General features: G+C 32.9%; 1 protein-coding gene across 1 annotated transcript in view; it reads right to left on the minus strand.

Moving 5' to 3' along the window:
- The window catches only part of ABCC4 (ATP binding cassette subfamily C member 4), a 271,583-nt gene that overhangs the window by 195,361 nt on the left and 61,845 nt on the right, over positions 1–14,377 (minus strand). Inside the window, 2 exon segments of the mRNA XM_051984011.1 lie at positions 5,901–6,125; positions 13,276–13,396. Of these exon segments, the coding sequence (XP_051839971.1) occupies positions 5,901–6,125; positions 13,276–13,396 (346 nt within the window).

Here is a 14,377-nt window from a genome sequence, read left to right on the forward strand (position 1 = left end):
AAAGAGAGCTTTTTTTTTTAAATAGCTTTTTATTTACAAGATAATAAGCATGGGTAATTTTTCAGCACTGACAATTGCAAAACCTTTTGTTACAATTTTTCCCTTCCTTCCCCCGACCCCCTCCCCGAGATGGCAGGTTGACCAATACATGTTATATATGTTAAAGTATATATTAAGTACTACATATTTATAGATGTCCATACAGATATTTTGCTGTACAAAAAGAATCAGACTTTGAAATAGTGTACTATTAGCTTGTGAAGGAAATCAAAAATGCAGGTGGACAATAATAAGAGAGATTGGGAATTCTATGTAATGGTTCTTAGTCATCTCCCAGAGTTCTTTCACTGGGTGTAGCTGGTTCAATTCATCTCTACTCTACCAGAACTGATTTGGTTCATCTCATTGTTGAAGAGGGCCAGGTCTATCAGAATTGATCATTATATAGTATTGTTACTGAAATATATAATGATCTCCTGGTCCTGCTCATTTCACTCAGCATCAATTCACGCAAGTCTCTCCAGGCCTTTCTGAAATCATCCTGCTGGTCATTTTTTACAGTAATTTTTATAATAATATTCCATAATGTTCATATACCACAATTTACTCAACCATTCTCCAATTGATAGGAAACCCTCAGTTTCCAGTTTCTGGCCACTACAAAGAGGGCTGCCACAAACATTTTGGCACATATAGGTCCCTTTCCCTCCTTTATGATCTCTTTGGGATATAAACCCAGTAGAAACACTGCTGGGTCAAAGGGTATGCACAGTTTGATAACTTTTTGAGCATAGTTCCAAATTGCTCTCCAGAATGGCTGGATATGTTCACAATCCCACCAACAATGCATCAGTGTCCCAGTTTTCCCACATCCCCTCCAACATTCCCCATTATCTTTCCCTGTCATTCTAGCCAATCTGACAGATGTGTAGTGGTATCTCAGAGTTGTCTTAAATGCATTTCTCTGATTAATAATGACTTGGAGCATCTTTTCACATGGCTAGAAATAGTTTCAATTTCTTCGTCTGAGAATTGTCTGTTCATATCCTTTGATTACTTATCAACTGGAGAATGGCTTGATTTCTTATAGAGTCAATTCTCTATATATTTTGGAAATGAGGCCTTTATCAGAACATTTGACTGTAAAAATGTTTTCCCAGTTTATTGCTTCCCTTCTAATCTTGTCTGCATTAGTTTTGTTTGTACAAAAACTTTTCAACTTGATATAATCAATTTTTTCTATTTTGTGATCAATAATGATCTCTAGTTCTTTGGTCATAAATTCCTTCCTCTTCCACAGGTCTGAGAGGTAAACTATCCTAGGCTCTTCTAATTTATTTATAATCTCACTCCCAAAGAGATCTTAAAGGAGGGAAAGGGACCCACATGTGTAAATATGTTTGTGGCAGTCCTTTTTGTAGTGGCAAGGAACTGGAACCTGAGTGGATACCCATCAGTTGGAGAATGGCTAAATAAATTGTGGTATGTGAATGTTATGGAATATTATTGTTCTGTAAGAGACGATCAGGAAGATGATTTCAGAAAGGCCTGGAGAGACTTACATGAACTGATGCTGAGTGAAATGAGCAGAATCAGGACATCATTCTACATGGCAACAACAGGATTACATAATAATCAATTCTGATGATGTGGCTCTTTTCAACAATGAGATGATTGAGGCCAGTTTCAATGATTTTGTGATGAAGAGAGCCATCTCCACCCAGAGAAAGGACTATGGGAACGGAGTGTGGATCACAACATAGTATTTTACCTCTTTTTCTTGTTGTTTGCTTGCTTTTTGTTTTCTTTCTCATTTTTTTCCTTTTTCATCTGATTACTCCTGTGTAGCAAGATAATTGTATAAATATGTTTACATATTTTAACAAGTTTAACATACATTGGATTACTCGCCATCTAGGGGTGGGAGTAGGGGAAAAAGAGAGAAAATTTGGAATACCAAGTTTTGCAAGAGTCAATGTTGAAAAATTACCCATGCATATGTTTTGAAAATAAAAATCTTTAATAAAAAAAAAAAAGAAAAGAAAATGAAGATCAAAAACAATAAAACAAGAAACAGAAAAAGGAAGGCAAAACACACAATCAGAAAAAAATAACAAAGTAAAAGATCCTTTATCCAAAGCCTCCAAGAAAAATATAAATTGTTCTGAAGTCTATGGAAGAATTCAAAAAGAATTTCAAAAATCAGTTAAGAGAGGAATAGGAAAAACTGGGAAGAGAAATGAGAGTGATGCGAGAAAATCTTGAAAATTGAGTTAACAGCTTGGTAAAAACAGACAGAAAAAATAGTAACATCTTAAAAACAGTGTAGGCAAAATGATAAAGTACAAAAAGCCAATGAGAAGAAGAATACCTTAAAAAGCAGGACTGGCTAAATGGAAAGAGAGAAACAAAAATCCACTGAAGAAAATCACTCCTTAAAAAGCAGAACCGGCCAAATGTAAAAGGAGGTACAAAAGTTCACTAAAGAAAATAATTCCTTAAGAAAAGAACTGAGCAAATAGAAGCTAATGACTTCACAAGAAATCAAGAAATAATAAAAACAAAACCAAAAGAATGAAAAAATAGAAAACAATTTGAAATATGGGAAAAACAACTAACCTAAAATAGAACCAGGAGAGATAATTTTATAATTATTGGATTGCTTGAAAGAAATTATCCCCCCCTCCCCCCAAAAAAAGGCCTAGATAATATCTTTCAAGAAACCATTAAGGAAAACTGCCTGAACATTCTAGAAATAGAGAGTAAAATATAAATGAAAAGAAACCACTAATCATCTCCTGAAGGACATTCCAAAATTAAAACTCCCAGGAATATTTTAGTCAAATTCCAGAGCTCCTAACTCAAGGAGAAAATACAGCAAATAGCCAGAAAAAACAATGTTAAGTATTCTAGAGCTACAGTCAGGACAACACAAGATTTAGTAGCTTCTACATCAAAGTACCAGAGAACTGGGAATATGATATTCCAGAGGGCAAAGAGCTAGGATTATAACCAAGACTGACCTACATAGCAAAATTGAATATAATACTTAAGAGGAAAAAATGGAAATTGAATGAAATAGAAGACTTTCAAGCATTCTTGAAAGAACAGAGCTGAATAGAAAATTTAACTTTCAAATACAAGATTCAAGAGAAACATAAATTAAATAGGAAAGGAAATCAGAAGGGATTTAAGGTTAAACTGTTTACATTCCAACTGTAATGATACTTATAACTCAGGAACATTCTCATTATTTGAGCAATTAAAAGGAATGTGAGAGTGTGTGTGTGTGTGTGTGTGTGTGTGTGTGTGTGTGTGTGTGTAAACATGTGTGAGCTGAATAAGAAGGGATAATATCTTAACAAATAAAAGTAAGGGACAAAAAAGAAATGTAGAAGAAATGTAGAAATGAAGAATAGAAAAGGGAGAGCTAGAATGGGATAAACTATCTCACATAAAAGAGAAAAGAAAAAGCTTTTAGAGTGAAGGGGCAAAGGGCAAGGTGAAAGCGGGAGTGAACCTTTCTTTCATCAGAACTAGCCCAAAGAAGGAATAACATACACACTCAATTAGGTACAGAAATCTATCTTACACTACAGAAAAACAGGAGGGGAAGGGGATAAAAGAAGGGACATGGTGAGGGCCAACTGGGGGAAGGGATAGAGCACTTTTGAGAAGGAATATGGTGAAAAGAGAAAATAGAATAAATTGGGTGAGGGGATAGAATGGGAAATAGAATAAATGGGGTGAGGGATACAAGGGCTATGAAGGGAAATAAAATTAGCAGTCAAAACTGTGAAAAAAATTTGAAGCAAGTTTTTCTGATAAAACTCATTTCTCAAACATACAAAGAATTCGGTCAAATTTATGAAAATAAGAGCCATTCCTCAATTGATAAATGATAAAAAGATATGAACAATTTTCAGATGAAGTCATCAAAGTTGGCTATACACAACATGAAAAACTGCTCTAAATCACTATTGATTGAAGAAATGCAAATTAAAACATTTCTGGGGTTTATCTCATACGCATTAGATTGACTAATAGAACAGAAAAGGAAAACGACAAAAGTTGGAACTATGCAACCACTGTGTATAGCAATTTGGAACTGCCCAAAAGTCTATAAAATCATGCATATCCTTTGATCTAGTAATATCACTAGTGGATGTATATCCCAAGATAGATTAAAAAGAGGCAAAAGAATCTATATGTGCAAAAATATGTATAACAACTCATTTCTGGGGCAAATAATTGGAAATTGAGGGCATGCCCTTCAATGGGAGAATAACTAAACAAATTATTGTATATAAATATGATAAAATACTACTGTGCTATAAGAAATGATGAGTAAAATGCTCTCAGAAGAACCTGGAAATACTTAAATGAGCTGATGCTAAAGTGAGATGTACTGTCTACAAAATAATAGCAATTTTGCTAAATGATCAGCTGTGAATGACTTAGCCATTCTTAACAGTACAATGATCCAAAAACCTCTAAAGGACATTTGATGGAAAATATCCATTCCCAGAGAAAAAATTGATGGTATCTGAACAGATTATTTTTTAATTTTTATTTTTATTTTCTTGAATTTTTTTTTGGCCTATGTCTTATTTCATAACATGACTGCTATGGAAATATTTTGAATGACTATACATGTATAACCTGTATTGAATTGTTTGGCTTTTCAACGAGGGGTTGAGAATAGAGAAAGAGAGAATTTGGAATTCAAAGTTTTAAAAATTAATGTTAAAATTGTTTTTATATGTAAGTGGAGAAAAATTTAAAATTAAATAACTGTAATAAAAGGAAAAAAGGAAGAAGGGAAAATGGAATGGGATTATGTCCCCAACTATCCCAACTCAAAAAAGGAAACAAAAGATCATTCAATCATTTTTACTAAGAAAGGTCAAAACTACAGACAAACCAGACATACACATTTTTAAAAAAAAAAAATATAACACAGCATCAGTTTCACACACAATCCCCTTTTTCAGTTCTACTGCATATATGCAATGTTCATTTTAATTGGTGTTAAGATTATAAATTTTTTAAAAGGAAGACAAGTGAGGATGATTCCAAAATCAAATAGTAAGCTGTCCAAACAATTTGATACAAGCTTGAATCAGTGACCAAGATTAAAAACAAGATTATACTAAGAAATAAAACAAGATTATAATACTATGAAATAAAACAAGTATTATAATACTATGAACAATCCCCACTGAAACTGGATCCACACTGCAACTATCCCACTCATTTTCAACAAATAGGACTAAGAAATTACCCTCTTGTAATAAAGAACTTTATTTGGAAACTAATATGTGGAAAGTTGACATTTTCAGCTATTTTTACAACTTTATCCTTGATGGTTATGATTCTACTACTACACTGCATAATCAGGCAATAGAAAAGATTTCATTTTATAGATAAATTTTTTGTGTCACTGTAAGCCAAGTGAGTTTTAAACTTTCTTTTGCCCAGGTTCATTTTTAAACACAGAAAATATATCACTGCCTTATATATATCTGCATGAAATTATCAGAAATATAACTTACAATTTACTTTCAACTCAATGTTGGTAAAAGCTTCTAGTAAGTCTATGGTCAAAAGCATTAAGATTCCAACTTGGTTTTATCTGATCTCAAATGGGAAATATACTATATACTTGGACAGCTTCCTTGAAACAAATGTAATATAACACACACAAAAAAAAAAGAAGAAGAAGAAGAAGAAAGAAAGAAAGATTAGAAGATTTTACAAACATTGACTTTATAAAATGATTCTTTGGTTTTAAAGAAATATTTTTACAATGATTCTTTTAAACTGAAGTCAACTTAAACACAATGTATTTTACAAACAACTTACTAGTACTGCACAAAGAAATATATAAATTTGCTTACCTTCCGATAAATCATATGGCACATGGCTACTCGAAGTTTCATTCCTGAACACTGTACATGATAAAAATATAGATGATGCAATATGGCCAAAATTAGAGTACAGAAGGACAAAGCAGCAGCATAGCCATAGGCCCAATTCAAAGATACATTGTTAGGGGAGTCAGAGTGTTCAAAATATTCAATAATTTTCCCCAAAAATATTGGTTGCACTACTTTGGTGCTTTCCTAAAAAAAAGAAAAGAAAGAAGAGAATAGTTACACAAAATGTAAATCACAGAATTCAACATGTTAATTTTTTTTTCTACTTAGGTAGAGCAAAGTTTTACTTTGAGTCATGATTTCTCAAGATAATGAGGTTTTGATTTCACAAAAACATAAATTAGACAAGATCATAGATTTAGAACTAGAAAAGACTTTGGGAGTCATTTCATCAAATGGTCTTGTTCGGTACAGTCTGGGCTATGAGTATGTGTACAGGATCTGAGGACCAAGTTAGCCAAGTACAGAGAGATCACCAAAAAGATCAGCTTCTAAATAACATTTTAACCCATCTAGAACTGAAATAATGTGCATGTGGAATTACAATCTGGATATAGGGAGGTATACCCATACTGCTAAAATCAGAGATTTTTCAAAGTTTTGGAAGCTTCACTGGATACATGGGAAAGCAAGTGGTTAATGGGAAGGGAGATGAAAAAATTTTTATTAGTTTTCACCAAAGTTTTGATCAAGTTCTGAATTTATTCTTACCCTGAAAAAAAATTCTGGTTTCACTAGGAAATCCAAGATATTTTTATCAGAGGTTTGGAAGAGAAGCTATAAGAAGCTAGGACCTAGAAGGCCCTTTATAGTTTCAAGGACATTGTAAATGATAAACATTGCCTTCAGTGCCTGAAAAATTGGCAGATCTCTAAGTCACAGATTTTGGAGATGTAAGAGAGCAAAGGATAATGGGGTGGGAGGAAAGGAACTTGTCCCAAATGAGCACATACCCACTCTCCTTTCCTCACTCCTCTGTACACCCATCTTCAGTTTGGTGCTTTATTTGTCAGTAAAAATTAAATTTATGCTGACCTCAGAAGAAGAACACAAGCTTCTGAATAGCTGACCCAGATTATCCTCCCCCCACCCCCATTCAGACCATCCATTATCACAAGACAAGGAGAGCACAAGTCCAAAAATTATTTTAAAATAAATGTCAAGCATAGAAGGTTCTTGTTTTGGTATATATGATCAGACAATTCATCTTAAAAAAAGAATTGGGGAACAGGATGTGGAGACAGCAGGATGGACATTAGGCCAACTGCCTATTCCATAAGTCAACAGTTACACAGCAGCCAAAAAAAAAAAAAAAAAAAAAAAAAAAAGCTAACATTATCATATTTCAGTGTGAACTCCCATTAACAAATTCTCACTGGACTACTGTGGTTATATTATTCTTGTGTTTTGCCATGATCAGATTACACTGAAATATTTCATTCAATTCTAGATACCACATTTTGAAAAGGTCACTAGGCAAGCGGAAGTACATTCCAAAAAAAGCAATATGGATGGTAAGGGAACTAGAAATCAAGCCGTACTAGGACTGGTAGGAGGAACTAGCAGATCTGACATTTTTTAAAAAGACACTTGCCCTAAATATCTGAAGGACGATGATATAGAAGAATGATTAGTACTTGTTTTCCAGGGTGCCAGAAGGCCAGAACTAGGAGAAATAGGTAAAAGGCAATGTTCAGGTCAATACAAGGAAGGTTTCCTAATTAAGTAGAATAGGCTGCCTCAGGAGGTAATTAAGATCCCTATCAGGAAAGGTCAACAAGTAGAAGCTAGATAACCTGTCAGAGATTTTGTAAAAGGGACACGTGTTCAGGGTTGGATTATAGGTCTCTTCCAATTCTGTGATTCTGTGTACTATCTATGTGCTAGTGATGTCTATGCATGATTACAATCGTCAGGCAACTAAGAAAAAGAGTGAAAATGTTCCCTTTGGGGTTCAAGTAAGACCCTTTAAATTCAAGTCAAGTCTTTCGGCTTCAACTAATAAGTCAAAATTAACAATAATCCGGACAATGAATCTAACAAAATGAAATATTTATTGCAACCAAAAACCTCAAAAGAGAAGAGATTTACCTCACTGAACAAGGCAAAATAAACACATAAATAAAATTCTTTCCTATAATCTATACTTAAATTGACTTTAAGCTGCCAGGACCACACAGGCTTTCCAGTATTTTACTACAAATACATCCCATCCATCATCTATATCCAAGTAACCTCTAGCATCCCTTTCTAACTCAACCTTCCTTTCCTTCCCCATAAAAGAAATGCATATTTCAGATTCAAACTTCATATGTCAAACCCAATATTCAAAAATCAGGACCTCCTTGGCTCAAATGACTTTCAGTTAAAAGGAGGGAAAATCAAAAACAAATGTTTAAAATTCTAGTTAAAAAAAAGATTTTGAAATATTTTTAAAATGAAATTTTAAGCAACCTCTCAGTAATGATCTTAAATATTGTTTTTTTTTAATTTTTTGTCTTTGTTTTTAAATAAAACACTGACAGGAGGAAATAAGGAAATTAAATGGGTCAATCAAAAGCAACTAATAAAAAGATTTTTTCTATTAAAGAACAATCAAATTATTTATAAAAAGAGAAACTCTAGTTCCAAAGGTAGTCTATAAACATATACTAACTAACTAGGTCTTAAAATGAAGAGAAGTAGCCTCTTTCGAAATGCTCATGCTTTCTCTCTGATAATTACCTCAATTTATTTTGCATATTTCTTGTTTGTAGCTAAAATTAATAACCAATAGACTGTGGCTCTTTTTTTTTGGTTATTGTATTTTTATGATAATCCCTGGACTAATCACATTTCTTGGCACATAGTAGGAACTTCATAAATGTATACTGACTGACTGACTAGAGGGAATGCTTAAAAGTGAAAATAAAATGCTTGTTGAACTTTTAATTTAGGGGAAAAGTGATATTAAATGATATACATATATATATAATATATATATCCAAACAAATAAAATATACATTTAGTATATACATGTATATGCAAGTGTATGAATACACATTTAGGACTATATGTGCGCATGCGCGCGCACACACATACAGTCTGCCACTGACCTCACATAAGCAATGTCATCAAGTTTTTGTCTGTTATTCAAAAAATAAGAAAACAACTATCTAAAAGTGAAATTTGAGTGACAACTGATGATACTGTATTTCTAATATCACTGGACCTTATTTGAGGTCTCTTTGGAAAGGCTGAATGATCTAGTCTTTGATCTGTTATACAAGGCATTCTTAGTCACTAGATGCCCTCTGAAACATCTTCAAACTTTAAGATTCTTGGTGTTACTTTGATCTCCGGGCAGGCACTAGGCTACCCACAGTTAACGCTTAAAACAATTCTTTTTGGAGAAACATTAAATAATGCTAGTGGATGACTGATTACAAGTCACCAGCCCTAGATAAACAGTTCTTAATTAAATATTAAAAAATATAAAAGCTTTACAGATTAACATAGGAAGACTTTGCCACATGGCTGCTTGTGGTCGTGTAGTGAATATTTAAAGAATACTCAATGTCCCAGAAGAAAAAACAAAATCCAAGAATGATAAACAAAGCAGAGTTGTCCCATCGCATCCAATTCTCTTTTTTCTTTTTTGTACACTGAAATGTTTGTGTTTGTTGATGATTAAGCTCATAATAGAGGGAAATTTTTTTTTCTAATTTTGTTTTAAGGTTTTCATAATGCTTTTTCGCTATGGGGACTCAGAACAGATTGAGACAAAATTTTATAATCTCCATCATATCTTCCTATTTTGTAAACAAGGATATGTTGGCTGGAGTATAAGTCTTTTCTGAATCCTTATCTAAGTGACTTTTGCCTAAAGGAGGAAAAATAAAGTTCATGATTATAATGCTGTTTCTCAAAGATTTACAATATTTATATTTTTTTTCCAAAAATCTGTAGCTCTTCCTAGAAAAAGTGAATGCTTTGATACTTATTTCTTAATTCTAGTATTTTCCTTCTGATGACTGTTTCTTTATGCCCAGTTTATAGCTTGCATTGTATATTTGTTTCCATAATGTCTCCCCCACATTAGAGTATAACTAGACAGACTATGTTTTGTCTTTTTTTGAATCCTCAGTGCTTAGCAGAATGCCAAATGTTTACTGACTGATAGATGGAATAATAAAGGTTGCTACTTAGGTATTTCAAGTACTATAAATAGCAAATTAAATAGCAAAAGAAAAATAAATAAATTTATAATCCAAAATGTTTCACAGAATTTGGGCTCCCAGAGCAAACAATTGGAATTGGAATTGAATTGGATTGAATTGGAATCTGCTGTTTCTTTTTTGAAATCCCAGTCTTAAAAGATCCAATGCAGTAAACTGGATTCAAGAAAATCTACCTGGACCGTTCCCTCATAGGTACTTTGATGCCACTGATAGTTCCAAATGCTGCTCTGTCCTAGTTTTAGTCTTTCAATTTTATAATGCTTAACAAAAATGACTCACCTAAATAAATATGTTATAGGCATGAATATATTTAATATATGCTTAAAGTATACATATATGTACTTGGGTCTATATACCATACCATATACTTCCATGTGTATATATACTTTATACTGAGTACATGTTTGTATTTATGTATGTTTACCAGAATGTTACATTAGTATATGCAGTACATACATATATACATTGTATGAACTAATATAAAGTTCTGGGAAATACAATCCCCAGGGGAAACATGTTCTTCACAAGAAATCCAATCCTCAGCTGAACTAATTCTTCAAAACATTATGTACAGCAGTTACAAAAATCCCAGGGAGACTTAAATTAATCAATCATCACAGTCATAGTCCTACCATTTCACATAATTTGGGAATCTAATCCCTAGCAACTGAACTTTAAAGTCTCAACACCCCAGATGAATTACTTCTCTTGAAGCAAAGAAAGGTCTTCTTCCTACATTCATCCTGAGAAGATTAATATTTTCACCCAATTTCTCCACACCAGCAAAAAGCCAATAGTCAAAGTGGAGAAATTACAAGGCATGAATATCAGACCTAAAGTTTCCTCTCTGCTAGAAATTCAAATGGCCTAAAACAACATTTACACCAGTATTGTAACCCTTATCAGGTATATGTTGCCTAAAGACATAAAGGTCAAAGGAACATCACCAATTGAAGTTCACATGTCAATTTCATTCCTGTCAAATTTCAAACTAAAACCCATTTAGATGCCCATCAAAATTTTTAAAAAAAGAGAGAGAGAGAAGCCAAGCACCCTAAATGATTATCTTAATTCTCTTCTTGTTAGCTCAGGCCAAAGTGCTGTTTACATATAATCTCCCATTTGTACCTTAAAGCACTTTGTGATCCTATCTGCAGGGAAAACATTTTGACAACTCAGCAACACAGGATCAACAAGCTAACAAATATTTATCTATGGTGTCAAACTCAAACAGAAAGAGGGGGAGAAGGCGGAGGGGAGAGGGGGGAAGCATGCATTAACCTTAAATAAAGATCCTGCGGGGCTCTGATATTGACTTAGAAAACCACACCTATTTATAGATTTCTTTTTTCCATTAATACATCCGCACATTAAAATGTGATTAGGGTCCCATTCAGGAGGGTTATGGGCCACACATGGCTCACAGGGGATACGTATGACATTTCTGACACAATCGAACACTATTTTAAATGCTGATCCAAAAAACTTGCTCCAAAACTTGGGGCAAACATTGGGAGATGGAAAGAAACTCAAAGATCATCCAATTCTCTCCTTTTGCAAATATTTGACAGATTAACCTTCAGAGAGGTTGAGGGACTTAGTCAGAAATCACAAATGAAGTCCAAAAGCTGCAAAGATTTGAACCCAGTCTTTATTTCACCCAATCTACTATCCTTGGCACTACAACAAAAATATCAAACCTAAGGGCAGTCTGAAACAAACTGCAACTAGGAAATATTTGACAAAATAAAAATATCATAGAATGGAGATGCCAATAATGTCAATTTAAAAATTAATATTTTCTACTCAAGTTTTATATCACTTATCCATGACCATCCCTAGCTCACTGTGACGTTTACCATTAACTACATTTTATTCTTGGTAGCTATAGGTAAGTAAAAGTATAAAACTATCTAAGGTATAACATGAAGCTGGGCAAATCTAGAGGTAATTTTTAAACATGATTCAAATTAAAAGCAGCTATTTTGAGTTTAGAAAAATTCCATCTCTTGACAGGAAAAGATAATGATAAATGTTGGAGGAAAAACTGGAACACTGATACATTGTTGGTGGAGTGGTAAAATGATCCAACCATTCTGGAGAGCAATTTGGAATTATGCCCAAAGGGTCATAAAATGCTGCATATCCTTTAATCCAATGTATCTATATTCAGTCTAGTATGAAGCCTAGTATTTTTACCTTTTTTTGTCTGTTTATTTGCTTTTTCTTTCTCGTGGTTTTTCCCTTTTGGTCTCATTTTTCTTGCATAGCATGACAAACATGGATATTTGTTTAAAAGCATTGCACACATTTAGTTTATAGTGGATTGCTTGCTGTCTTAGGGAAGAAAGCAGTAGGGAAGGAGAAAATTTTGGAGCCAAAGACTTACAAAAATGAATGTTGAAAACTTTACATATATATGTAAAAATAAAATAGTATTAAAAAAAGAAAAAAAAGAAGAAATGAGGAATTGATGGATAGAAGAACATCTTGAGTACTTACAAATTCAGTTCACATTAAAAAAAAAAAGAAGAAGAAAACAAAGAACTCCAACTTTTGACTTTGGTATTAAATCAATGCTCCATGGTGCTGTTAATAGAGAAATACTGAAAATTCTAAATTCTTGGTGTAAGGAATAAAGAACTGAAAGGTCATGTAGGTATTGCATTTTCTATGCTGTTTGGAATGGAAATATTGGAAAAAATAAAGTTTCTCTTTAATTAAAAAAAATGCCATCTCTGTAGAAGTTTTGTGATAAGTCAAGTTGTATATGTTGTTATATTGTGGGAGGGGAAAGGGGAAGAATAGGAAGATGACAACTTTACTTAGAGTACAAGAAAGGGCTAGTAAATTTTTATCAGAACATGTCCTAGTTCTTCTTAAAACACAACTGACTCTTTCACATAACCAATCTCCACCCCCAGGGTCAAGTCTGCACACTACCTCCCTTTTAGGATTATTATAAGACTCAAATGAGATAATAATTGTAAAGTGCTTATTAGCACAGTGCATGGCACATAGTAAACTATATAAATGCTAAGTATTATCTTTAGTTTATTGTTTCTTTTGTAATAGATGAACAGCAAAAAAAAATGTTCACAAATAAGAAACATTACCTCAATCAGGGTAAAAATACCCAAAATTAAATAGGATTTCCAGTAACACTTTATGATTGCTTTGGTTAAAGAAGGCTTTCTGCCTTCTTTTTCTGCTCTTAGAACTTCTTTATCCCAGTACCTAGAAAGCAAAACAAATAGCGAAGAGTTATTGATTGGGATAAAGAAAAAAGTTAAATAAAAATAAAAAATAAAAGCTTAAAAAAATTGCTTTCTTTGTTTATTCTGGAATTTTTTTAAAAATTTTTATCAATACTGACAAATGGCTTTTGATGAGAAGGAAATCTCCCAGGCTAGAAAATAAAAAAATGCCAATATAAAGAAAAACAATTGGCTTTAAGTCTTTTTTTTAAAATTCTTTTTTTCCTTCCAAATTGATTTTATTTGAAGAAACAGAATAGCAAAAAGAAAAGCAACACAAAATAAAATGAGATAAAAAACATTATTATGTGCAGGAGAACATCAGGATGGATTCATAATATATAACAACAAATATAATTTAAGAAAGTACACACACACACATACACACACACACACACACCCCTCCCTTTCCTCTCCCCCATGCCCAAGCAAGCTACAGTTATATATATTATATATTTATTTATGTATAGATATGTAGATATATACACATAGATAGACTCACACACCTATCCCACACACACCCATATTTCCTCTCCCTGCTGATTCTTTCATCAAATTTTGCTCCATAATTTGGCTTACTACTACTTTGAGTAAGCTTTAAGTCTTATACTTGGGAAACTAGAAACTGTATAGAAATCCAAAATAGTAGTTTATGCCAGAAAGCACAAACTTAAATTTGTTGTACAGCAAAGTAGTGTACCTCTCCTTTGAATTTTCCCATCCATTTTTATTATTATATAATTTTCTGTGCATGCATATTCTATTAAATTAAAATCTATTAACTTCCTTGGAGGCAAGGCCTATATATCATTCTGAAATTTGTCTTCCCACTTCTAGGAAACTCATACCCATAGTAGGCACTCTAATTTAATGTAATAATGTAATAAATATATGTAATAAAAAATATAAGAATGACCAATCAATGTGGTATGTGAATGGAATATTATCAGGATGCTCTCAG

This window comes from Antechinus flavipes, chromosome 3, assembly GCF_016432865.1.
Source record: "Antechinus flavipes isolate AdamAnt ecotype Samford, QLD, Australia chromosome 3, AdamAnt_v2, whole genome shotgun sequence".
NCBI classification, from domain to species: Eukaryota; Metazoa; Chordata; class Mammalia; order Dasyuromorphia; family Dasyuridae; genus Antechinus; species Antechinus flavipes.